This window comes from Bos javanicus, chromosome 10 (assembly GCF_032452875.1).
Source record: "Bos javanicus breed banteng chromosome 10, ARS-OSU_banteng_1.0, whole genome shotgun sequence".
In the NCBI taxonomy this organism is placed as follows: domain Eukaryota; kingdom Metazoa; phylum Chordata; class Mammalia; order Artiodactyla; family Bovidae; genus Bos; species Bos javanicus.
The window spans coordinates 45,189,576-45,217,349 of NC_083877.1; the positions used below are offsets into that span (position 1 = coordinate 45,189,576).

At 38.6% G+C, this 27,774-nt stretch overlaps 2 protein-coding genes and 1 pseudogene across 13 annotated transcripts in view; 2 read left to right on the plus strand and 1 right to left on the minus strand.

Moving 5' to 3' along the window:
• Nucleotides 1–653: 653 nt before the first annotated feature.
• On the plus strand, nucleotides 654–8,977 carry PCLAF (PCNA clamp associated factor). 2 transcript variants are annotated; one of them, XM_061431026.1, is made up of 4 exons: nucleotides 654–843; nucleotides 1,149–1,229; nucleotides 2,352–2,514; nucleotides 7,966–8,977. In XM_061431026.1, the coding sequence occupies exons 1-4, from the start codon at nucleotides 798–800 to the stop codon at nucleotides 8,009–8,011; spliced, it is 336 nt and encodes a 111-aa protein (XP_061287010.1). In that variant the 5' UTR covers nucleotides 654–797; the 3' UTR covers nucleotides 8,012–8,977. The 2 variants fall into 2 exon arrangements, with proteins under 2 accessions (XP_061287010.1, XP_061287011.1); XM_061431027.1 differs by lacking the exon at nucleotides 2,352–2,514 and having other exon boundaries at nucleotides 690–843.
• On the minus strand, nucleotides 3,106–4,291 carry LOC133255466 (uncharacterized; annotated as a pseudogene).
• Nucleotides 8,978–15,910: 6,933 nt separating the features above from the next.
• The window catches only part of CSNK1G1 (casein kinase 1 gamma 1), a 155,522-nt gene continuing 143,658 nt past the window's right edge, over nucleotides 15,911–27,774 (plus strand). For 5 of the 11 annotated variants that reach the window (XR_009739115.1, XR_009739116.1, XM_061431015.1 and 2 more), the window contains exon 1: nucleotides 16,397–16,567. The gene's annotated coding sequence lies outside the window, so the exon portion shown is untranslated. Of the gene's footprint in view, nucleotides 16,143–16,396; nucleotides 16,568–17,352; nucleotides 18,870–27,774 lie in introns of those variants that run through there. The other 6 variants (XM_061431009.1, XM_061431008.1, XM_061431012.1 and 3 more) reach the window with 5 other exon arrangements.

The following is a 27,774-nucleotide window of genomic DNA, read 5'->3' on the forward strand; positions in this document are numbered from 1 at the left end:
AGAGTCAGACACGAATGAGAGACTAACACTTTGACTTTTTAAAATATACAATTTGCTCAGTTTTTTCTTGTTTCACACCATCCTAGAAAGTTTCATTAAAAAAAAAAAATTATTCCTGTAAATAGAGAATTCCCTAGCAGTCCAGTCTTAAGGACTCGGGGATTTCTGCTGCCTGGATTCGATCCCTAATCCAAGAACTAAGATCCCATAATCTGCACCTCCTGGCCAAGGGGGGAAAAATCATCCCTGTAAATAAACTATATTAGCGTTTGACCATTCCATAGAGTTTTTTGGTATGGATGCTGTAGAGAGAGTTCATGCCTGAGATGTTAAAAAGTCCGCTACATTTCAGGAGTCACTTCCAAGAGTGAGATTATGGATTTAAGACTGTAGTTAACTTTTGAAGAAATGTTGGAATTCGCTGTCTTTCCCGGGTTTTCTTTTCTAAGCAGGCTGTTTTATCCAGTTCACACTCTTAGCACGGATCTTAGCACCCAACACACAGGGCATCCTAGGAAAGCTCCCTGGCACCTCCCACCTAAGGCGGGTACGAATCACAAGCTTCTACAAGTTGATGGACGGGTTGACACTGCTCCCAGCCCCGCCGTGACCACTGGACACTGGCGATTGGTTGCGCGTGAAAGGCGCGGAACCAATGGGAGTGGCGGCCTGGGAGAGCCGGTGCAGCGCGCGGGAAAGGGACCAATATAAACTGTGGCGGGAGATTCGATTTCTGGGCCTTGTCCCGTGAAACATCTTCGGCTGGAGAGTCGGTTGCTCGCCTCTCGAGTTCGAACATGGTGCGGACTAAAGCAAACAGTGTGCCTGGCAGCTACAGAAAAGGTGAGGCAGTCGGGCACAAATGTGGAGGGCAGGTGGTTCTCTGGGCAGCTCTGCTTTGGGCAGAAGAAGAGGGGGCCTCCCCTCCTGTCCGCCAAACTGGTCCAGCCCGCCAGGAAGCAGCAGCCTGTTCCCTTTAACCAGGAGGAAGAAACGGCGAGGGCAGAAGAGGGTTATCTGCTGTTCTGGATCGCGGGGCTCTCCTCTCCAATCCTTTCCAATAGGCTGGGTCGGAGAGTGTGGTGAGAACGTGACTCCCAAACTCTTCGTGCCCCCTTCTGAATGCCCTCCTTTCCCTCTCTCCGCAGTGGTGGCTTCTCGAGCCCCCAGGAAGGTGCTTGGTTCCTCGACTTCTGCCGCTAATTCCACGCCGCTTTCCTCAAGGAAAGGTAAAAACGCCCCTGCAGGCTCCTACATGAACCCTCTCAAAAGGAGATCAGGCCAGGCACGGCACCACTGTTCCCCATACCCACCGCGGAGTTTCTTTTCCTGAGATCCTCACCCCCCAGAATTTCTTCCTTCCTTGCCTTTTGATGTAATGAGCGAGCCTTGGTCTCTTTGGCGGGCTGGGGTAGAGATGGAGGGGTCGCACGGTCTTAAAAAATTTCAAGCCTTGGGTTAGGGACGGACACACTTTCTCTTCAAACCTGTTTTTCTTTTCTGCCTTAGCGTTGTTATTTTTCTTAGCGTTGTTATTTTTCTTAATATTTACAACTGGACTTTTCTTGTATGAGGCTACTTAAGCACCCGTTTACTAGAATTGAGAGGAGAGTTGACAATGCTAATCACGTTTTTGTTTTCATTTCTGCATATTGTTCTTTGTCTTTCCTATTACCTTCCTTCCCCCCCCCCCTTTTTTTTTTAAGTTTGGTGTCAGTGTGTGTGTGTCAGTGTGTGTGTGTGTGTTCCAACCTTGCAGCTCCTAATTCTGTTTTTGGGACATTAGGAGGGAAAACTGGGCCAGGGAAAGAGCTTCACATTATTCCTTCTGTGCTAGGAGAGGTTGAGAAAATACCCTGCCATCTGGTGTCTCTCATTCCTTTTAGAAGGAAGTTGAGCAGTTTGGAAGATTATTTCTGCAAGCTCTAGTTAAGAACATACAGGAAAAAGTGTGTCAAACTTTAGTATGACAGTACATAAGACTAACTGAATAGCTCTGTTCATGGACAAAATATGAAAAATATTTTCTGGTTGTAAACATCTTGTTAATGCTATTTTTCTAGGGTAAAGAATACATATAATAATGTTCTACATTATATTAATGTATAATGTACTATTGACTGAATACAACTTTATCATGTCATATTTTAAAATTCACTTTAAAGATAGATCCCTTTAACTTTGCAGCAGGAGCTGCAAGGTTGGAACACACACACACACACACACACTGACACCAAACTTAAAAAAAAAAAAAGGGAAGAAAGGAAGGTAATAGGAATATCCTTTAGATTTGATGTTAAAGAATGGAAATTATATTCTTAATTTTTATTTAGTTCTGTTTTATTTTATAGCTGAAAATAAGTATGCAGGAGGGAATCCAGTTTGTGTGCGCCCAACTCCCAAGTGGCAAAAAGGAATTGGAGAATTCTTCAGTCTGTCCCCTAAAGATTCAGAAAAAGAGAATAGAATTCCTGAGGAGGCAGGAAGCAGTGGCTTGGGAAAAGCAAAGAGAAAGTAAGTTTTCATATTCTGAAGTATAAAGAAATACTTATATTCTTGAAAATAAAAGACAACTAAATATTGAGTAACTTTAAATTTTCTCTTTGAGGAGATAAGAAAATACAAACCAGAAGTTTTTTAAACTATGCTAACCTCTTATTATGTCACTCCCAAATTTCAAGCATCAATGAAAGGTACTATTTTTACTTATTTACTCAAAGAGGATCAGTTCCCATTCAGATGACAAGTGCTACTTTATTAACCATGAACTTCTGGTCTTTATTCTCTATTTTTTTTCTATTTTCTATAGTCCTTTTTATTTTCAAAAAATAATTTCCATGTTGGTTTACCTTGATTTGCATTAACCCCACCTTTCAAAAAACTAGTAGTCCAGCTTTCATAGGAAATATATAACCAATGTGGAAAAGCTGGGAAATACAGAAATCCCCATCACTTAGAAACAACCAGGACTAATACCATGGTATATTTTCTTTACAACTTCTTTGTAAATACATAAGAATACTTCAAAACAAAACAACATGGGGATAAAACTGCACAGATGCAGAGTTCATTGTATTAACTTTTTAAGAAGATACTTAAATCATGCTTTCAAGCTTTTTTTCTTTTTTTGCATGGCTCTTTTCAGTTTATTGCATGAAGGAGTTACACTAGTCCAAGTTAAAAGAAGATCCCAAATGGTTACATTATACAAGCTGTGAAGTTTTTAAACTTATGAAAAGGGACAGAAGGGAAATTCTACTCATTGAAAGGAAATCCTCACTTAAGCTTCAGTGAGCCAAAAGCTCTTAAAACCCATGAACCTTCAGCTGGTGGTCCTTAGCCAGTGCAATCTCTACCAGGAACTGGCATATGTTCTTGTGCTGGTCACCCTGTAGCTGAATTACTTCTCCATATTCTGGATGCTCAATTACAGTACCATTGCAGGCAAATTTCTTCTTAAACGCCTTCACTAGTTCTCTTTTTATTGTAATCATCAGCAATCCCTTAGACAGTAGTAAGGGTCTTCCTGCCGTTTCTCCGTTGAATTTTTATATGGATATAATCCTCAGTGCCAGCAGGAAGCAGATCATCACCCTTACTTGCATCAGCAAAGGGGTCGAAAAAGCAGAGGGTTCTGGAAAACGGACATAAGATATGATTCCTTTTCCTCAGTGGAAACGGCCTGTGGAAGGCAGCGGCGGGAGAAGGCGGGCAGTGGGTACCAAGCCTTGGGAAGAGAGGGGCCTCGAGCGGGAGGCTGCTGAGTCCTCGGTGGCGGCTCAGTGACTGGGGCTGCTTTCAAGCTCTTAATGTCAGGAAAATGTTCATGATAAATGTTGAGCAAAACTGGATTCAAAAGTACAATCATTATTGCATAAAAGACATGTATATAAATACACCAAATCTCTGTACAAAATATACCAAATATCATGAATGATGTCACTGGGTAAAAACCTCTCCTCACACTCAGCGCTACCAATTTTCAACAACAAACATATTTTAAGAATCTGGGGGAAAAATACTTTTAGGAGGAAATAAACAAGGGAAACCTGCTTTTTAAATAGATTTATGAGAAATAGTGCAGACTCTCTAAAGAGTGTTGAAGTTTTCATTTCAAAAATAAATTATTTGACTGGAGGTGGGGCGTGGTGAGTGTGGGTGGTATGACATCACTGCCATTGTGAAGCCTTCTGGTTTAAGACCCTGCTAGATACCTCCCAGCACCAGCCAGGAGCAGGTGATCCTCCTGGGCACCAAGCAGCAAGCCGGCCCAAGGTGGAGTGACGAACATGGACAAGTGGGCGGTGGCCGGGCTCACGCTGGGGCTGCTGCTTCTGGTACTGCTCCTACCCAAGCAAGTTTATTCATCCGTTCCTTTAACCAGCACAGAAGGTCCTCCAGTCCAAACCACAGCGGTCAGCTGTGCCTTGCGGTCAACAGCTAGTCTCCTTGTTGTCTTGCTTGCCCTTCTACATCTCTACCATTAAGAGACTTGGCCAAGAAACATCTAGGTTTACCAACCCATATTCTAAAGCCCAGTCCGCAAGGCATCTAGAAATTCTGTGTCAGGAAGAAAATGAGAAAGTCTTCATCAAATCCATTAATTCTACCCCTTATTTTATTAAGGCAGAAAATGTTGAGAGTCTCAAATTGGATTAGTTTAAAGAGCATCTGAAGGATTTAAGCAGATAATGACAGCCAATATTAAATCTCCTGGAGTTTCATTATAAGAATGGAGACAATATCAGGAATTAATGATGTGATTAAATGTAACAAGAAACATGGACACTTCAAACTGTACCTTGCATCTAGATAAGAATAATTGCATCTTCATCTAGAGAAAAAGGATGAGCTATGAAATGGAGATTCAGTTTTCATTTTGGTTCAAGAACTCTAGAAGGTAAACAATTAGGTGATGCAAAAAGCATCAGTGATTCTGTTTACGATGTACACTGGAAGGAATCAGCAGTTATTAAATCCTCTGTGTATTGTTTCAGCAGTCCTGGTTTAATGCTGATACACTCTCCATAAGGTTTTACATTGTTTTCATTGTTCTCTTGGGAACTTAACTCTTTTCCTCTGGGCTTTTGAATTTGACTTTGCATTTGGATTTCTGTAATAACTGAGATGTTCCAGGGCAATAATGGGTTGGAACATACTATAAATCCAAACATAGGTAATCCCTGCATATGTACTTAAAAGTCAAATTACAGTTATTTCCTGTAACACATTCCCATCCAACAATAGTGCCAGATTAGTTTAGCTAATTCTGATCTCTTAACTTTATTCCAAAGATTAGAAGTGCATTGACTTCAAACAATCTTAAAATATTGCTTTTTATTTCTGCATGTACTGAATAATTTTTAAAACCTAAAAATTGATGTTTTGAAGGCATGTTTGATAAATTTGGAAATTAAGAGGCAAATATATGAAGGAAGTGAAATATAATGTGTATTAGGTAGTTGGGAAGTGAAGACTGGAAACTTGCCTGCATTAAATTCATAACTGTTTTGTGCTTTCTGTAAATACACATTTATATATTAAACTTGATGAATAAGAATAGCTGCATGTGGAACACTTTTTACATCAGTCATTATTTTTAGATAATTCTAAACCTAAGTGGACTTGATTCTGGAAAGTAAAACTTTAGAACTGCCTTGATGTATAGAAATCTTTTTAGAAGTAGAAATCATTGGTTTACATGTTCATACAATGATGCTTAAATGATAAGTATTCAATACTTATAGTACTCTAAATAAATTTTAACCAATATTTGTCATCTTTAGAAATGTAAACAGGAACAACAGACCTAACATCCATCTCAAGTTATGTGAGATCCATGTGTGTGAATGAACACACTCTTACTTCATATCTGAACACTGTACACCTATTTTGGATTGTACATTGTGTTTGGATTTGATTTGCATTGAACACAGCTAGATAAAAATAAATGGTTAAAGAGAAGTTTTAAAAAAGGAATTAACATATAAAAATGATATTTTTGCATCTAAAATTTTAAGACAATATTGTTCATAAGATCATTTAGTAAATTATTATTGAGTGCTTACTATTCAACCTATGAGATATTTAAAAGGAATGTCAAATTCTGGAGCAGTAGCTGAACTTTATACTTTGTTGTTATATCACTATTATCATTTCTGTTAAAATCAACAAGAAAGAGGATACATTTTTAGATAGAGTTTTTTTTAACAGACTTGTTATCATGATCCTAAAAGTCTCTTTTAGGATCTTCTTCTCATTTACTGGCACCATTCTTCCTTATTCTTTCTCATTCTAATATGAACAAACTAACAGTCAATATTCAAGAATATTCAACAATCCTCTTGAATTATTTGTGACTTCAATTAAAGAAATAAAATATTTTGCAATATAGCCAAATATGGCTATACCATTGATCATCATAGCAATAAAACCTATATTGCAGGTTTCCTATCATATAGTGAAAGGTTACACATATAGTCTCATAAAGAACTTTGATCCATAGTATAATAAAATCTGTGACATAAAACTAGGTAATGGAGGTTTATCTTATTGCTTTAGGCCTCTTTCTTAGATTTGTTATTGTTTGAGAGTTGCATTTATCCCTTTATAGTAAATCAATTGATTTGTAAATTGATAGTAAATCAAAAAGATTGACTTTTTTCCTTTTATCCCTTTTTTCCTTTTATCCCTTTATAGTAAATCAATTGATTTGTAAATTGATAGTAAATCAAAAAGATTGACTTTTTTCTCCCAGTTTTACTGAGACGTAATTGACAAACAGCACTATGTAAGTTTAAGGTATACAGTCTAGCGATTTGACTTACCTACATCATGAAATGATTACCACAATAGGTTTAGTGAACATCTATCTCATATTGATGCATTAAAGAAATAGAAAAATTTTTTCCTTGTGATAGGAATTCTTTCAATAGTTTATTATTGATTATAAATAGAAAACTATCAGTATATCAGAAGGACTTCTATTATAATCTCCCTAGTTCTTTATCTGGAATATGGCTACTCTTATGGCTTTATTGTTCTCACAAAGGCAGGGTAAATTTCCCTGTTGCATAGGGGAGAATCTGAATCAAGAAAAACTGTCTTCTTAAAACCTTAAATCAGGTCTTTGAAGAAAAGAATTTTGAATTACAATAGTGTTCATTTGTTAACTTCATTTCATTTCCAGGAAAGTACAATGAAGACCTCTTGGTAATGTAATAGTGGATGAGTCAATGGTAATGTTACACCAAGTCAGAATATCCTTGTTTTAGCTTCCTTCTTTCACCTTCTAGCTCTATGTCTAGATCTAATTTGAAAACTGACTGTTTTAGGATAGATCTCACAAATCTTTACCAGCTCTAAAAAATTCTGATTTAAAAATTTTAATTGACTTTTTCTCTATAAAAATTATACTGAGTACCAGAGGACTTCGGGATAATGTAAGTTGTTTTTCAAAAGCTATGTTTACCATATGCCAACAATACAATTTGGGCATTTTCTAACTAGATAATACATTCATAAATTGCAAAGGATATACAGTCAAATATGACAACTTGCTGTTTTCTCTGTTCAAGTGGATTGGTTGAATTTTTTTCTTTCTATTATCACAGAGTTCTTGCTGAAGGATTATACTGCTTCATCAATCTACTTAACACATTGAAAGAAGATATTATAGAAATAGAGATTCCCTCTTAAATAAAAATGGCAACATATTCTAAAGGAGAAACTGACTTGGCAAATTAAGAGGCAAAATAGATTAAAAATTTTTGTCACTTTAGTATTTGGAATCTGTAGGGATTTGTCAGTTTATGGGAGTTTAATTTTCTCTTATTTCTAGTCACTTGACCAGATCCACTGCACTGTTAATGTTCTTGATTTACGTAAGTTTTTAAAAACTATTCATGTTTTGTTTTTAAAACATTGGACTCAGGTGACTACTGAAGTTCTCTTTTCTTTCCACAGAGCATGTCCTTTGCCACCTGATCACACAGATGATGAAAACGAATAGAACTTTCTTATTCACCCTTGACTGTTGTCTCCTGTTTACTCTGGTATTCTAGGATGTAAATTTGCATAAATGTATTCGTTCCAATTAGTTTTGTTGAGTAGACATTTAATTTAAAAAATGAGGCTTACATTTAGTTATTCAAAAGCAAGTAGTTATGATATTGGAAAGTTTGTAAGATTAATTACGGTTAACATAGTATTTGGTTTCCTTTACCTATTATTAAGCTTTTTCTTGCTAAAATTATTACATGATATTCTAATTATGAATCTGCTGTATTTGAGATTTGCTTAGATCTTTGTACTGTTGCCATTTTATTGGCATTTGATTATTGGAATGATGCCATATTTTTCTTCCTTTTATTTGCTTTAAAAAAGCAGAGGTAGATTTTTGCACATTTAAAAAGTAATGTTAATTAAACTGAACCTATACCCTTTTTAAGAAAGGGGGCCAAAGAGGCAATGTTGCAAAAATCTGGATGGCTGTCTACTTTCTCCTTAGAAAAATTTACAGGCAGTTTGGTCCTAAGGTTTAAAGAATTAATAAAGCTTCTGAAAACAACAGCAAAAATATAAAATTTTTTTTATATTGGAATAGTGGAATTCCATAGTGGAATCAGACAGGAAAATTACATAGACTACTTTAAAAGAGAGGAATTTCCCTAGAATATACCTTTGGTTTAGTGTCATAAAATATTACCCTTTGGGCCTATGCTTTTAAAGTTGGAAATCAATAAAACATGAAAGACAGATCTTGCCATAAACCCAGAACTGTCTAAAGTCCTTAGAGCTACTATCATGCTTTTCAAGATAACCAGGGGTATAATCGAAGTGGATATAGTAGTACTTAGTAACTGATATTTTTCTTCCTCATCAAGCTTTTTGCTCACTGACTTCCTGTTATCAAAGTTAGCCATGTTTAACAGACATACTTTTCTGAAGTTTGTTTTTAATAAATGAATACTTATTTTCATAAAACTATCCAAGTGTGTGCTTTCTAAGATTTTATCCTGCTAGGTATTTCTATTTTATTCCTTCCAAATGCAAATCACTGTACAGACCTGATTTTATGAACTTCCAAAGTAAGTCCTGATGACTATAGATTACATTTTTTGCTTAGATATTAAACATACTGTTACTGAATTGGGACCAGAGTTTTATCCTAAGTTCTTCCTTGATAATTAGGCTTTTGATGGATTTGAAACCTGATTTGCTGTTTTTCATTGATGGAGAGAGGAACTTGATGGAAAATGTGTCTAATGAAGTCTAATTTTGATATGTAATTGTTTTCCAAAAAATTTGACCTAAAGAAACTGCAGTCTTTTCAAATACAATCCTTTCAAAATATACAATTGTTAGTGATGTCTAACTATATTAAGGAGGGCATGGAAACCCACCCCAGTATTCTTGCTTGGAGAATCCCATGGACAAAGGAGCCTGGTGGGTTACAGTCCATAGGGTCGCAAAGAGTTGGACACAACTGAAGTGACTTAGCAACAAAGCGACTTTATTAGGCAGACTTCCCGGGTGGTGCAGTGGTAATGAATCCAGCTGCCAATGAGGAGATGCAAGAGACGTGGGTTCCATCCCTGGCAAGAGATGCAGGTTCGATCCCTGGGTCAGGAATATCTCCTGGAGTAGGAAACGGCAACCCACTCCAGTATTCTTGCCTGGAAAATTCCATGGACAGAGGAGTCTGGCAGGCTACAGTCCATAGGATCATAAAGAGTTGAACACGATTGAGCATACAGCACATACATACAACTTTATTAGTCAGAGGTCTCATGTCATCTGTTTCCTTGTCAAACCTTTTTTAAAATGTAAATTGTCAGTTTAGCTCCTTCTAAACATAAGTATGATCATTATGGTGTGATCACTCAGCTAGAGCCAGACAGTGCGATGTCAAGTGGGCCTTAGGAAGCATCACTACAAACAAAGCTAGTGGAGGTAATGGAATTCCAGCTGAGCTATTTCAAATCCTAAAAGATAATGCTGTGAAAGTGCTGCACTCCATATGCCAGCAAATTTGGAAAACTCAGCAGTGGCCACAGGACTGGAAAAGGTCAGTTTTCATTCCAATCCCAAAGAAAGGCAATGCCAAAGAATGTTAAAACTACTGCACAATTGTAGTCATCTCACACACTAACAAAGTAATACTCAAAATTCTCCAAGCTAGGCTTCAATAGTACATGAATGAAGAACTTCCAGATGTTCCAGCTGGATTGAGATAAAGGCAGAGGAACCAGAGTTGCCAACATCCGTTGGATCATAGAAAAAGCAAGAGAATTCCAGACAAACGTCTACTTCTGCTTCATTACGTTAAAGCCTTTGTGTGGATCGCAACAAACTGGAAAATGGTTAAAGAGATGGAAATAGCGGACCACTTACTTGCCTCCTGAGAAATCTGTATGCAGGTCAAGAAGTAACAATTAGAACTGTATATGGAACACCAGACTGGTTCAAAATTGGGAAAGGAGTATGTTAAGGCTGTATGTACTGTCACCTCGCTTATTTAACTCATATACAGAGCACATCATGCAAAATGCCGGACTGGATGAAGCACAAGCTGGAAACAAGATTGCCGGGAGAAATATCAATAACCTCAGATATGCAGATGACACCACCCTTATCGCAGAAAGTGAAGAGGAATGAAAGAACCTCTTGATGAAGGTGAAAGAGGAGAGTGAAAAAGCTGGCTTAAAACTCAACATTCAAAAAATGAAGGTCATGGCATCTGATCCCATCACTTCGTGGCAAATAGATGGGGAAACAGTGAGAGACTTTATTTTCCTGGGCTTCATCATCACTGCAGATGGTGACTGCAGCCATGAAATTAAAAGACGCTTGCTCCTTGGAAGGAAAGCTATGACCAACCTAGACAGTGTATTAAAAAGCAGAGACATTACTTTGAATTGATGCTTTTGAACTGTGGTGTTGGAGAAGACTCTTGAGAGTTCCTTGGACTGCAAGGAGATCAATCCTGAATATTTTTTGGAAGGACTTAGGCTGAAGCTGAAGCTCCAATACTTTGGCCATCTGATGTGAAGAACTGACCCATTGGAAAAGACCCTGATGCTGGGAAAGATTGAAGGCAGGAGGAGAAGGGGACGATAGAGGATGAGATGGTTGGATGGTATCACCATCCAACGGACATGTTGACTCAATGGACATGAGTTTGAGCAAGCTCTGGGAGTTGGTGATTGACAGGGAAGTCTGGCGTGCTGCAGTCCACAGGGTTGCAAAGAGTAGGACACGACAGCAACTGAACTGACTGAAACATAAGTACAGGCTCCCTGTTTTACGCTGAAACTGAATCAAAAAATGAAATGTATATATTAAAAAGATAAAGTAAGTTTTAATTTTGTACCCTTCTTCACAAAGTTTAACCTGGCTTTTCTTTTTGAATGGATTATTCAAATAATTAGTGTTAAATTCCTGAGCAAACAATGACTAAAGCTACTGTTCTGGAATTTTTGAATGCTAATGGAATTTGTGAGGTTCATACAAATTATGTATACATAATTTCAACAGGCAGATAATACTATAATGAAAATTATAGTCTGCTCAGGTTTATTTATGAGATGACAAATACCATTTTTTTAAAAAAAGCAGAAAAATAAAGCCTAAACTAACTGAACTTTTCCCATATTATATATACACTGCTTCCAAATCTCATCGTATGTTGAATTCTTCATGCTAACTCACTTTTGGAAAAATTGAAGATTCAGCTGAGTCTTAGTCCAGCTAACATTGTTGCAATGGTTCCTTTTACCTTTGAGGATAGCCTATGGAGGTGGGGAAGATTTTCACTGAATTCCCCAAAACTGGGAGGAGTGTTAGAAGCTATCTTATTCAACTCAAGCTGCCTATAGCTTTTCAGTAGATGGACTGTTTTATTAGCTGGCAGTGCTAATTGAAAATGCTATGAGTTAAAAATTTGATTTTTGGACTTTCCTGGTGATATAGTGGATAAGAATTCACCTGCCAATGCAGGGGACAAGGGTTCAATCCCTGGTCTGGGAAGAGTCCACATGCCTCAGAGTAACTAAGCCCATAACTACTGAGCCCGCTTGCTGCAACTACTGACACCTGTGCACCGGAAGCCTGTACTCTGCAACCAAAGCCTTCATAATGAGAAGCCCATGCACCACAATGAAGAGTAGCCCCCGAATGCCAACCAAAAGAAATTAAAAAAAATTTTTTCTTTACTCCCCTCCTGTTCTTGGTTCTATCCTTGAAATAACAGAACAAGTTTCTCCTTTCGAAAACAACCTTCAAGTATTTAATAATAGTTGTTATATCTTTAGCCTTCTCTTCCTAAGTCTAAACATTATATTGCTTATGTCACACGCATCCTGAGTTTCTATAAGTCCCTAGTGCAGGGGGCCATGCCTTGTGTGTTGTATATTGCTTAGGCAGATAAACAGTAAATCTAGCTTTTTCTTCTAACTGATACCAAGTATTCATTAATTTTGGTATCTTTATGTTTGTCTATTTTGTCTTTTGTATTCGGAGATGCCAATGGAAGTCTAAGAATATTTGAATATTTAAATATTAATCATTGATTAACAATATTGGGTTTCCAAAAAATAAACATTAGATAACCTAATTCTTTCTTAAATGATTACAAAGGACAATTTAAAAAATGACAAAAAGCTTTGAAGAGATTGAGAAAAAGGCTAGAGGTATCTTGTATTGATCTGAAGGATGGAGGTACACTGTTGACCTTGAAGGCTGTTTGAGATCTATCCTAGATTTGAGAGCACTGTCTTAATTATGGTTCATATTAAGAATATGGATTCCTGGGGCCTTCCCTGGTGGTCCAGGGGTTAAGACTCTGCATTTCCATTACAGAGGTTGTGGGTTCTATCCCTGGTCAGGGAAGTAAGAGCCCACATGCTGCATGGCATGACCGAAATAAGTAAATAATAAAGTTTAAAAACTAAAAAGTTGATACGGATAATAGTTTTTAAAAAAAGACTATAGAGTTCTGTGATACTGCTCACAAAATCCTGAAAGTGTAGTTAAGCTCACATAGCTAGTTTTAGGTGTGGATTGTGCTATATAGTTATTTATTTGGATTTTAAAATATTTATCAATATTTTAGGTGGATTTACATACAATAAAATGCATATGTTTTCAGTGTACAAGTTTTCATAAATGTATACACATATACTATACATCTTTAGAGGTTTCCAAGTAATGAGTGTATTGAAAATGATGGAATTAAATAAGTCAAGTGATCATTTAGGAGTCAAGCCAGGTATTCATACACCTACACAAAACTGAATAATTTTTTAAAATTGTAAGAAGAGAGGGTGTAAATGCTACTGTATGTCATATTTCTTCAGACAACAGGAAAAATGAATGATGCATAGGAATTTGCAGTTTTATATTGGCTTAAACTACCAACTATTACCCAATAAAACATTTCTTTCTATAGAACAAATTTATTGTATTTATATTTTTAATATTTAAAGACATCTAAGTCCATCATAGTTTCATTTTAGATAAGTTGTTGCTCATTGGGCTTATTGTTTACTTTTCTAATTAAAAATTTTAAAATATTTAACCTGTTGGCAATTGAAATACCAAGCTCTATTTTGCTAATTACAGCCAGTGTATTTTTAAAGAACAATTAATTGTCCTTTAAGGCTGACTAGATGTACTCAGATTCTATTTGCATTTTGTTTGTGTATAGTCCCACATGTATGTATGTCCAGGGCAAGGGTTGAAATGTTTTAGACTTCTTTAACAACCTACTACTGACATTTGAACCTGAAGTTATTTCCCTCAGGTTTTGCTGAATAGACTCTCTCTGGTGAACTAATTTAACACTGTCTCACATGTACAGGAAACTAACAGATCTGCTGTTTCTTTAAAATTACCAAAGCTCATTCCTCTGCCCTGGCTAGGTGGACAACTGTTCAATATTGGTGACTAAGGCTATCATAACCAGTAAAATTATCATGCCCAAATTATTAGGACCAATAGCCAGTAGTTGCTAAGACATTCACTGCCATGGACTAGAGCAGCGGTCCCCAACCTCTGGGATCTAATGCCTGATGATCTGAGGTGGAAGTGATGTAATAATAGTAGAAATAAAGTGCATAATAAACACAATGTGCTTGAATCATCCTAAAACCCTTCCCCCCAACCCAGGTAGGTGGAAAAATTGTCTTTCATGAAATTGGTGCCCAGCGCCAAAAAGGCTGGGGACTGTTGGACTAGAGAACAAATTGAGGAACTACTATTAAGCTTTATTGTGATCCACACAGTCAAAGGCTTTGGCATAGTCAATAAAGCAGAAATAGATGTTTTTCTGGAACTCTCTTCCTTTTTCCATGATCCAGCAATAAACCGTGGACAATTCTGAAAGAGATGGGAATACCAGACCACCTGACCTGCCTCTTGAGAAACCTGTATGCAGGTCAGGAAGCAACAGTTAGAACTGAACATGAAACAACAGACTGGTTCCAAATAGGAAAAGGAATACGTGAAGGCTGTATATTGTCACCCTGCTTATATAACTTATATGCAGAGTACATCATGAGAAACTCTGGGCTGGAAGAAGGACAAGCTGGAATCAAGATTGCCGGGAGAAATATCAATAACCTCAGATATGCAGATGACACCACCCTTATGGCAGAAAGTGAAGAGGAACTAAATAGCCTCTTGATGAAAGTGAAAGAGGAGAGTAAAAAAGTTGGCTTAAAGCTCAACATTCAGAAAACAAAGATCATGGCATCCGGTCCCATCACTTCATGGGAAATAGATGGGGAAACAGTGTCAGACTGTTTTGGGGGGCTCGAAAATCACTGCAGATGGTGATTTCAGCCATGAAATTAAAAGACGCTCACTCCTTGGAAGGAAAGTTATGACCAACCTAGATAGCATATTCAAAAGCAGAGACATTACTTTGCCAACAAAGGTCTGTCTAGTCAAGGCTATGGTTTTTCCAGTGGTCATGTATGGATGTGAGAGTTGGACCATAACTGAGCGCCGAAGAATTGATGCTTTTGAACTGTGGTGTTGGAGAAGACTCTTGAGAGTCCCTTGGACTGCAAGGAGATCCAACCAGTCCATTCTAAAGGAGATCAGTCCTGGGTGTTCATTGGAAGGACTGATGCTGAAGCTGAAACTCCAGTACTTTGGCCACCTCATGCGAAGAGTTGACTCATTGGAAAAGACTGATGCTGGAAGGGCTTGGGGGCAGGAGGAGAAGGGGACAACAGAGGATGAGATGGCTGGATGGCATCACCGACTCGATGGACATGAGTTTGAGTGAACTCCGGGAGTTGGTGATGGATGGGGAGGCCTGGCATGCTGCAATTCATGGGGTCGCAGAGTCGGACATGACTGAGAGACTGAACTGAACTGATTAAGCTTTACTGCTTTTAAGCAGATCTGTTCAAGATGGGAAAGTTAAGCCAAAATGTTCACTCGTTTTTCTCTGAATGCCCGATTACACGTCTCTGAATATTTAACTGCCATAAACATATAGGTCATTTTTCTAAAAAGAGGATTAATTATGTAGATGGCTTTTGCTCCAAGAAGTGGTTTACCCAATATATTTCAAAGTCAGATCACTTCAGCACAAGGCTATATGAGGTCTCTTGTTAACTTTTCTTGTCCACAGTACACGAATGAAAGTTTACTCTGAGTAGATTAAATGTCTTCCTCCTTCCCAAATTTGATTAGCGGCTTCCTTTGGCCTCTTCTCATTGTTTCTTTTAAGAATTAATTATTTCCAGGTTATACACAAGCAAGTGCAAACCTTACAAAAGAGAAGATGGGTGAAACTTTCTCACCATTGGGTTTCAGGGGCTTGTCACATGAGAACGAAGTGCATGAAAAAGGTTTTATAACGGAAGAAATTCAAAAGCCCAGTTGAAACATAACTGAAAATCCACAAGAGGGAGATGCTTGCTAAACCGCCAGAAAGTAACTCCCTGGAGGGACCTGAGAGAGCCTTAGGAGGAGTCAATAGGTTCGCCCGGGATTCAGGGAGGGAGGAACAAGGAGTAAATCGTGGCTGGGGGCTCGTAGGGGGAATACAAGCGAAGGCGAAAGCAGAATTGGCTTCGTGACTTTGGCAGCGAAGCTGGTTCTCCGTTCAAGACCAGGAGCAGAAGGTAAGAGTGTATTACCCAAGTGGAGCATACGTTCCCAGTTACCTCCTGATGGTCCCAGAAGTAATGGGGGCGGTTGTCTTTGAAGGCGCTTCCGCTTAGCAACCCCACGCGGTTGCTAAGGAGGGGCGATGGCGGGGATGACCCGGAAGTGGTGTTGTCCCCTTCTCACTGCCGGCTTTAAGTTTGTCCTATCGGGAGGGCCAGGGTGCTCTGCGCCGGGCCGAGGGTGGGGCCAGCGCTAGAGGTTCCGGATCGGCTTCAGCCGCCCCTCGGCTCCTCGCCTTACCCCTCCCCTCCCGCGCCTCTCCTCCCTCCCTTTCCTGGGAAGAGAGAAGCCAACGCTGCGGGTGGGTAGAGAAGCACTCGGCGCCTCCGGGAGGGGACTGCGCCCGCCCCATCTGAGTCCCGAAGCACGGCCAGACCAGGTACGCGCTCCGTCTTCGACGGGGTCCAGGAGGCTGGAGCCTGAGAGTGTGTGTGTATCTGGGGGCTTGTGGGGGGCCCCCTTCTCCAAATCGCGGAGGGGAGCGCGGAGATACTGGGTGGGGCGGAGGCCGGCGTGTGTAACTGTAGAGGGTTGCGGAGGTGGAATGGAAGGGTTGGGGGGTCACGGCTGACGGAGAGTTTCGGGCGGTCCGGTCGAGGTTGCGGAGGAGGCGCCCCCTCGTATACTGAAGACTTCGGTCGATGTGGACCGGGAGTTTGCCACCTGGAGGGTTATCTCTGAAAGAGGGGGGCATCCTCTGGGTCCAAAAGGAGAGCCCGGACCCTGGCGGGGTAGATGGGGCAATCGCATACTTCCATTGCCCGACTCTTCTGCCCACCTCGCTGGGATAGAGCCCGGCTTCTAGGGTTGTGGGGGTTGTGAGTCGGCTGGGCACCGCGGGGAGCCGCCCTTGGCAGAGCTAGGGCAGTAGAGTGGGTTAGGAGACCTCCCTCCTCACAACTTCCGTGCGCTTCCCCCACTTCTTCCTTTACTGCTCTCTAGCCCCAGTATCTTTACAGGAGCGGTCCCTCACTCCCCAAGTGGCGCAAGCATCACAGAGTAAAAGAAAGAGGGTGGAACTGGGTTTGTTTCCCATAAATGATGCTTCGAATGTTTGGGAAGTGCCAGATTGACATAGTCAACCAAGTCTCCTAGATCAGTATTAAGTCTGGTCTGAATTTTAGAAAAGTGCAAGCCTGAAAAGCACCAACCTAGAGTCTAGTCTGGCATATCCTTGTTTAGTAGGTATGCATGTTTATAACAAACAGAGTTGGGGGACCTTCAAAACATAGAGGTCTAAGCGAGACATGTTGAGGCAAGCCTTTGCCAACATCTTTCTTACCTGCCAGTTAGCTTGCCCTAGTTTAAATGAAGCAGAAAGATCCTCTTCATTTATATTTCGATCAGAGACTGAATTGTAGGTTCTTTGTGGTTATAGATGTATCAGAATAGATACGTGAACGTTCAAAGAGAGAGAGAGAGACAAGGTTCCCTGCTTTTGAGCCTATCTCTTAATCTTTTAAGGAGATAATTGTGGTCAAGTGGAAGTATTGGCTTTGAGGTTAGGCAAATCTGGGATTGAACCAGGACTGCCTCTGGATAGTTGCTGACCTTGGGTTAAGTCATGGAACCTAGCAGAGATTCAGTTTCTCCATATGTAATATGAGTTAGAATTCTAATCAGTTTTATAAAAGGAGGGGTTAATGTATTTAAATAATAGCTTTAAATGAAAGCACCTTCCATTTGAAAGATGAATTATGAATAATCTTACACAGTCTGGGCAGCCCAGTTTTGTGGAATGAGGTTTGAGATAGGAGAAGAACTGGATGATGTTCCAAATCATGTATACACAGCAGGACTTTGATTAGCTTCTAGATATTGATCATAAGTAGCGTGAAACTCAGTTGTTAGTAGTTTCTTAAAACTCTGAAAAATAAAGCAGAATGTGTGCATTAACTGAAATAACCAAGAATGTTTCAGAGGTTTTTTTTTTTTTCAGATTTGTGATGTGTATAGTATGGATTGATAAGTAAAACATTGTAAAATTTATAATGTATATAAATCTTAATTAACATCACATATTTCTGGAGAGAATTAAAATTGGGGCATAAAATAGAAAGTAGTTGTAATTTTAAGAATAAAATCAACACAAGGAGCCATGACTCATTTTGGAGTTAAACTGTTTGCAAAACTTAGATATGTGTAATATATGTAAAATAAGTGAAATGGAATGAAGCTCTGCCCTTAAGTCTTTTGTGATGATGATGTAGAAATATATCTCAGAAACATGAAATCTTTGTTAATTTGTTTTGTAGATTTTAAAATGATAGTTAATTTGTAACTTGTTGTATGTCAGATTTTGAGCTCATGTAGTTTGCTTTTTGGTGTAACTTAAAATTAGTAATTTTGAGGGGTGGGGGAGGTTATGCAGAGTGGCCTACAGGATCTTGTTCCCTGTGCATGGGTGTTTAGTGGTGTCGGACTCTTTGTGACCTCATGGACAGTAGCTCTCCAGACTCTGTCCATGGGATTCTCCAGGCAAGAATGCTGGAGTTGTTTGCCATTTCCTCCTCCAGAGGTCTTCCCGACCCAGGGATTGAACTTCATGTCTCCTGCGTTAGCAGGCAGCTTCTTAACGACTGAGCCACCTGGGAAGCCCTTAGTTCCCTGACCAGGGATCAAACTTCTATCCCTGCAGTAAAGTACGAAGTCCTAACTATGGGATCACCAGGGAATTCCTGGTAATTTTTAATTTTTAAATGTACTTTATACTCAACAGATAAATCAAATAACTTGCTTTAATAATAGTTTTTTTGTGTGTGAAAAGTGGTTACAAAATGTGTAATTCAGTATTACTTTTTAGAGAAGTTTATAGGTTTTCCATAATTTTGAGAGAATTTTCAAATATATTTCTTCTTTGTGTTTTTCTTAAACAAAGTTGAATTTTTTTTTTTAAATAAAACTGTCCAGCTATGTTGCATGCTCATTGAGGTAGAAATACTATTTTAAATTTTATCCGTCACTGCAGCTACGTAATAGGCACCCAATAGATATTGGTCAAATTGATAACTGGATGGATATATTTTAAATTATTGATAAGATACTTATACTATTTTTTAAAGAATTGAAATTATGTTTTTACTAATGTCGTGGACTTTTTGTAAGGTTATTCACCTTTCTAAATGGCTTTTCTGAGATTGTAAAGTCTTTACTATATATCTAAACATTTAACGGTTTTCCTGGATCATTATTTTTCAGCATCTTTGAATCTTAAAGTTGAGGTCATATTATCTTGCTTTGGTAAAGCCATGAGAAGCTCTCTTTTTTTCTCTATCTTCTCATAAAACTTAAATAATTTATTTTGGTATAAGACATAGGATACTAGCTGTAAAAAGATATATCAGAAATGTGGGCAGTAGTAGAGACTGTTACATGTGATACTTTTCTCAATGACCTTTTCCACTTAAACAATGTATGTGGCCATTCCACGAATGTTTGCAGTTGTCATTTATGGAATTTGCTTGTCAGGAAATCTAAAAATGACTAAACCTTCCTTTAACGTCTGTCTCTTGGATGATCTCAGAAAGCCTTAGGAAAGATGGGGAAGGTTTATATAGCATACTAGAATATATAATGAACAAAGTACAGTTAACTTTATTGGTGTTGTCAAACCAGAAGTGAATTACTGTGGAAATGTTTCAGAAATGCCAGGCAATGCTTTACTCAAACCAAATGAGTATTCTTCCAGAGCTTGTTTCTATTTTAGAGCTTATTTCTCTTTGGAGCTATGATTTGGTCTCTAGTAAGGATAAATAATCATCGTATACAGAAAAAAAAGGCTGATATCATAGACAGACTTTATTCTCACCAGTCTTGATAGAAACTGCTTCAGTGGCCTCAGATAAATGAAAGTAGATTTTCATGAAAGAACTTTAGAATTTGTGGAAGGATAGTTTTTCTCTATTTAACATCTAACTTGTCTCTACTCATTTCTGCCTAATATAGAAGCTGGGAAGAAAAAAAAAAAAGAATTTACTTCAAAATTAGCATTTTATGTTTTGTAGGTTAATTATTTGGAGAGCTAAATTGGATTTTGACATTATTGAGATTTTGTTCAAGATGGACTCGGGAAAAAAAATTAAAAGAGATGCCATCTGTTTCAGATTCCTATTCCCTCACCCCTTCATGTTTCGTGGCTTTGAATTCATCAGATTTTTTTTTTCAAAAGTCAAACCCCTCAGTAGATGTAGGTTATATAATTTCAGTTGTATCAGTGAACATGTAGCTAAAAGAACTTGCATTTATATTGAGTTACACAGAAAGATCTCAGAGGTTGGTTAAAAGTAATTGTTATTTCAAACTATCTGAACATTATATACCTTCATACATCTTTGTTATCATTTGCTTAATAAATCATTCTTGTCATTACTGCTTGCCACTTATGGGTGGAAGCTGCTAAAAAAAATGGATTATGGAGATATATAATAAATCCTTTTTTCCCTCTGTTACAACTGGAAGAGAAGCTTCTTCTGGAAGAAGATTTTTTTAATTTACTGATGAATCCACTTAAACTTATTCTTTTTTTCTTTATTTATTTTCCATCTTTTGGCCTCACCTCATGACATGTAGGATCTCTTTTTTTCCCTGATCAGGGATCGAATCCAAGCCCACTGCCTTGGAAGCACGGAGTCTTAGCCACTGGATTACCAGGGGACATCTCTAAATGTATTCTTTTAATAGTGAGTTTTGCCTTGTTGTTTTGGAGAAGGCAATGGCACCCCACTCCAGTACTCTTCTTGCCTGGAAAATGGATGGAGGAGCCTGGTAGGGTGCAGTCCATGGGGTCGCTAAGAGTCGGACACGACTGAGCAACTTCCCTTTCACTTTTCGATTTCATGCATTGGAATAGAAAATGGCAACCCACTCCAGTGTTCTTGCCTGGAGAATCCCAGGGACGGGAGAGACTGGTGGGTTGCCGTCTATGGGGTCGCACAGAGTCGGACACGACTGAAGTGACTCAGCAGCAGCAGCAGCCTTGTTGTTTAGTTGCTAAGTCGTGTCCAACTCTGCGACCCCATGGACTGTGCCAGGCTCCTCTGTCTGTAGGATTTCCCAGGCAAGAATATTGGAGTGGGTTGTCATTTCCTTCTCCAAGGGATCTTCTTGAACCAGGGATTAATCACGCCTCCTGTGTCTTCTGCATTGGCAGGTGAATTCTATACTACTGGGCCACCTGGGAAGCCCATGTGGATGTCCAATTGTTTTATTAAAATATTTTCTATCCTAACATGTTAATGTGGTATTTTTTTAAAAAGACTTTATTTATTTATTTTTGGCCACACAGCATGGGAGATCTTAGTTCCTCTACCAGGGACTGAACCCACACCCCCTGCAGTAGAAGGTTGGAATCTTAACTGCTGAACCACTGGGGAGTCCCAAGACTATTTTTTAGAGCAGTTTTAGGTTCACAGGAAAGTTGAGAGGAAGGTACAGAGATTTCCTATCTACTCTCTGTTCCCACACATGCATAGCCTCCCCCATTATCTATATTCTCTACCCAAGTAGTACATTTGTTATAATTATGAACCTACATTGATACATAATCTCCCAAAGTCCATAGTTTAATTTAGGATTGATTCTTTGTACTGTACATACTATGGGTTTGGAAACATGTGTAGTAACATTTATCCATTGTAATAATATACAGGGTATTTTCAATGCCTGAAAATCCTCTGTGCTCTGCCAATTTATCCCTCCCACCACCCTAATTCTTGGGTAGTTTTTTTCTTTTTTAGAAATAAAATGAATAAAATAATTCCTGGGGGTGGTTTTGAAATGAGATTTTTCTAACATTTTGAGATGTAATTGTTCAGTCTTGAGTTTGCATTTCAGAAAGGTTGATGCTGGGTCATTAGGTGTTAATTGACAGGTGCTGTAATTCTTTGAGATATGTAATGGGGCATTAGGAAATGTGAACTAAATGTACTTTCCACATAGCAATTGCAGGTGGTAAGGAGGCTTGATAAGAGATCTGAGTTGAGGAGTTTTGAACTGTTACTAAAGTTAAGGTCTTTTGCCGCTTGCATTTCATCGTCGTGCAGGTTTTGGCTATACGGACTGCTTTTGGCTGTCCTCTCCTGGGTCATCTTCCTATTGCAGTTGTTGAAGGCCATCCAGAAACCTGAGCTGGCAAAGTCTGAGTAGAAGGGACATCATAGGTGCTGCTGTAGCTGCCTGGTATTTCAAATTCGGATTCAGAGTGGAAATAACTATTTTAAAAGTAATAAAATGCTGTCCTGACGCACTGTTTCTCACATAGCCCAAGTAGTAATTGTTAGAATCCTCTTTCAGTTGGCTTTATAACTGTCCTGTCCTGGTTTTCTAGGACACCTATTTTCCAAAACGCTTTAACCTTAAATTGGTATTGTGACAGCCAAATATTCCAGTCATCTAGACTATGACGCAAAAAATGTGTACGCAAAAAATGTTTAAAAACTCCATGCTTGATGGATTTTGTTTCCTTTTTCACCTAGTTGAATAAAACAGACCTGAGGAACGATCTGTTTGTGTGAAAGCACTTAGGTTTTCCAAAGATAGATGCTCTCCCAATCAATCAATACATAAATAAGCTCGTTTAGCCTTTAATGGGATCCATCTGGTTAATGCTTATGTTTCTTGAGTTTCAGAGATTATGGAATCATAAAGTAAAAGAAAACTTGGAAATGGTCTAGTTAGACTTTCTCATTTTACAGCTGAGATTACTTAAGTATAGAGAGACTGAGACTTGATCTAGATTGTATAGCTGATGAATCACACTGGAACCCAAGTCTCCTGACTTCTATTCCAGTTGTTTCTGATATAATATACCAGTTTGTTCTCTTAATGAAGATAAATGATTTTGTAAGAAGTAAAATTTCCAATTTAAGTAGACTGTTAAATAACTACAGAATTAAAATTAAGGTATTTAGTTGAAATCCTAAATTAATTAGTTAATTTATGAAGTGTTGAGTTAGTATTTTTAAATACTAGGTGTCACTGGATCTTTAGTTATAAGCAAATTTATTACTTTTCATATTCTAGATAGAAATCAACCAGTTCAAAAATAATGATATTATAGCCTATATTTAGCAAGCACATATTTGACTGCATTAAAATGAATCTTAATGTATTTTTTTCTTTGTGCAGTGGAGATAATCTGTTAATATTTAATGTCATAAAGCAACAGTGGAGTTCTACTTTATGTAGTGGTATATTTATAAAACTAGAGTGGAGTGTTATGTAAAACTGAAAGTACAGATTAATTTAATATGCATCTGGTGAATTCAGGGCTTGAAGGATGCACATCTGTTGAGAAAACAAATCATAGAACTATTCAGAGCTTCAGCATCTTTAAATATGTGGGCTTTGATTCTCTTTAACTGTTTTGAAACAGTCTTTAATGGATTTAGAAAAGGCCATTTGCTCTAAGGAAGCAACTATGAAGCCATTTATGATGCTATTAATCATTTTATTATTCTTCACAGCATTTTGATACATTAATTTTTTTCAGTTTATTTATTGGGGGAGGAAGGAGTTAAATGACTCACAGTAACAAAATAAGTTTGTTGCAGAACTGTATTTAAAAAAGGAGGGAGTATAGTTTCCTGAACTGGATAGAGTAGAAGTATTTAAAGCTCTGAATTTCAGTTTGAATGCACAATCGGTGAGGAAACACTCTGAGTTCCTACTGTGTATTATCATTGTACTAGTATTGTAGTTATGGAGGAGGAAATGGCAACCCACTCCAGTGTTCTTGCCTGGAGAATCCCAGGGATGGGGGAGCCTGGTGGGCTGCCGTCTCTGAGGTCGCACAGAGTCGGACACGACTGAAGTGACTTAGCAGTATTGTAGTTAAGATGGAACTTCAAGATATAATCATTGATCAAGCTTGAGAATGAATTTAAAATGAAAGGTGGAGAGTAACATGATTTCATATGTAACCAAGTGCAAACTTGTTACAGTCTAATAGCACTATAGGAGTTTGGGGGGGAGAAAATTCAGTGAGCCTTCATTAATTCTGATGGGAAGAAGATTGAAGGTAAAGTAGGGATCTCAACTTTGCTGCTTATTAAAATCACATGGGGACTCTTGTCCCAGGATCAGTTGAACCAGAATCTCAGGGTTGGGACACTCATAGTTTTTTGTTTTGGGGCCGCACTGTGCACCTTGTGGGATCTTAGTTCCCTGACCAGGGATTGAACCTGTGCCGCTGTCCTGAACACTGGACTTCCAGGGAATTCCCCTACTCCTAGTTTTTAAAATCCTCCCCAAGGTGATTGTAATGTGCAGGGGGTGTTGAGAACCACAGGCTTTAAGGATGGGTATGATTTGGATAGTCAGGAAAGTATTTCGGGGCAGCAGAGTTATAGCAGGGTCAGGACAGTTGGGCACACCCTGTAAAACTAATGAAAGTTGTATATTCGGTTTAGGTAATAGGGAGAAATAAGACTAAGGAGGCAGAATGAAAGTATGAAAATGTTAGTCAGTCATGTCTGACTCTTCTCGAGCCCTTGGACTGTAGCCTGCCAGGCACTTCTGTCCATGGAATTCTCCAGGCAAGAATACTGAAGTGGGTTGCCATTTACTCCTCTAGGGGATCTTCTCAACCCAGGGATTGAACCTGGGTCTCCCGCATTGCAGGCAAATTCGTTAACCACCTGAGCCACCAGGGAAGCCCTTAAGGAGGCAGAAGGGTCGTATTTTAAGCAATACTTCTCAAAGTGTAATTCCTCAACCAACAGCCTCAGAATCACCTGGAAATTCATTATGAAGCAAATTCTGAGGCTCTGCTTGCTACTTGCTGAATTGGAAACTTCAGGAGTAGATTCCAACAATGTTTTTAACAAGCAATCCATATGATTCCAATGTACACTAGAGTTTGAGAACAGCAGTTAACAGAGGCTGACGAAAGGCAGAGACTATTAGATTTGATGTCTAGTAAGTGACACATTGAAGGTTTTTTCAGCTGGGGAGTAACAGGATGTATATATATGCAAGGTAAATCTGATTATGATGTGCATATCCTTTGGACTAAAAGAGGAATGAAGAAAGCCAGTTGAGGAGGTACAGACATAATCTAGTGGATATAATCTGGCAGTGACAGCCTGTCCTAGGAAAATCTTAGTGAAAACACAGAGCAGTAATAATAGTGATGGCAGTTTAGTGTTTGTTACATGATAAGAGTTTGCTCAATGCTTTGGACACATTCTCACAGCAAGCCTCTGAGGTGTAACTGTTATTCCCATTATACAGATCAGAAAGTGAGGCAAAAAAAGGAAGGTTACCACCAGCTTTCACACTGTTGATAAGTGGGAGACGCAGGATGTCAAGCTCAAGTACTTGTGCCTCTTGAAGAAAAAACTTATGGTACCTGGAGACTAACTGGAGTTCAGGAGATAAACAAGGCTCAGAGAAGTTTCAGTCCTTGGTGGCAGATAGCAAGGGGAAGTGACTGTCAGAAGGGAAATAGTCCTTATAGTGAGTACTGGCTAAGTCATTCAGCCCATTTGAAACTATATTGTAAAAGTGATCATGAGAAATAATGGAAATTTTTGTATTGTGCCTTTTAAGTATAAAGTCCAAAGTAAGTTGGGATAGCTGAGTTTCTGAGTTTTGTTTGGTCTTTTTGCTCATGGTGAGTAAGTTTAAAACCTCATTGACAAAAAAAAAAAAAAAAAAAAACACCTCATTGAGCTTTCAAAAAATATCTTTTAGATTTTAGTGTAGATAAATCTTTGAGTAAATTATACCTGAGAAGCTTTCTGTAAAACCACTCTTCTCTTTCTAGAGAAATATTGTGATTTAGGGAAAGGGTTAGGAACATCTTCAGATAGTTTAAGAAATATTTGTGTTACTTTGTTTTAGTTGGGAAGCAGTCAATATTGATAGTAAAATAACTTGACATGTTTGGGTACTTGTTTTCATAAAAGGTTATCAGTTATTCATCGAGATAAAATTGACATAATATAAAATCAGCCATTTTAAAGTGCACAACTTAGTGGCATTTGCTACATTCAGTGTTGTGCAAACCATAACCTTTATATAGTTTCAAAACATTTACATCATTCCAAAAGGAAAATTCCCAAACCTGTTAAGCAGTTGCTCCCTGTTCCTCTCTCCCTCCAGCCGCTGGCAAACACTCATCGGCCTCCTACCGCCGTGGTTTACCTAGGTTGGGTATTTCATATAAATGGGATCATACGGTATGTTACCTTTTGTGTCTGCTTCTTTCACTTAGCATAACTTTTTCTAGATCCATCTATGTTGTAGCATGTATCAGCACTTCGTTTCTTTCTAATGACTGGATGATATTCCATTGTATGGATATACCACATTTGTTTATCCATTCATCAGTTGATAGGGGTTTTGGTTGTTTTTACCTTTTGGTTATTGTGAATAGCTCCTGTGAATGCTGACATAAAAGTTTTTGTTTAAATACCTGTTTTCTGTTCTTTGGGATAGGTTCCTAGGAATGGAATTACTGGGTCATATGGTAATCTTGGAAGATCCCCTGGTGGAGGGCACAGCAACCCACTCCAATATTCTTGCCTGGAGAATTCCATGGACAGAGGAGCCTGGTGGGCTACAGTCCATGGGGCGGTAAAGAGTTGGACATGACTGAAGCGACGTAGCACACAAACACACATGATAATCCTACTTTTTATTTTTTGAGGAACCACCGCCTGTTTTGTAGTGACTGTACCATTTTACGTTCTCATCAACAATGTCCAAGGGTTCTAATTTCTCTGTATCCTCACTGAAGTTTGTTATTTTATTTATTTATACTTCGTCGTGCAACTTGGAGGATCTTAGTTCCCTGCCTAGGGATTGAACCTGGAGCCATGGTGGTGAAAGGGTTGAGTCTTAACCACAGGACTTCCAGGAATTCCCTGTTTATTTTGTAATTATAGCCATCCTAGTGGGTATAGGTATCTCACTGTGATTTTGATTTGCATTTCCCTCATGGCTGATGGTGAGTATATTTTTTAGAGCCCATTAGCCAGCTGTGTATCGTTTCTGGTCTATGTAAGTCCTTTGCCAATTCTGTTTTTTGGTAGAGTGTACATTTTACTTTAAATAAACAACATTTATTGTTGTTGTTCAGCTGCTCAGTCATGTTCAGCTCTTTGTGACCCTGTGGTCTGCAGCACGCCAGGTCTCCCTATCCTTCACTACTTTCCAGAGTTTGCTCAAACTCATGTCCATTGAGTTGGTGATGCCATCTAACCATCTTGGCCTCTGTCATCCCCTTCTCCTTCTGCCTTGAATCTTTTCTAGCACGATGGTCTTTTCTATCAAGTCAGCTCTTCTCATCAGGTAGCCAGGACTCATCAGTCCTTCCGGTGAATATTCAGAGTTGATTTCCTTTAGGATTGACTGGATTGATCTCCTTGCAGTCCAAGGGACTCTCAAGAGTCTTCTTTAGCATCACAGTTTGAAGGCATAATTCTTTGGTGCTCAGCCTTCTTTATGGTCCATCTGTTACATCTATACATAACTACTGGAAAAACCATACCTTTGACTAGATGGACCTTTGTCAGCAAAGTAATGTCTCTGCTTTTCAGTATGCTGTCTAGGTTTGTCATAGCTTTTCTTCCAAGGAGCAAG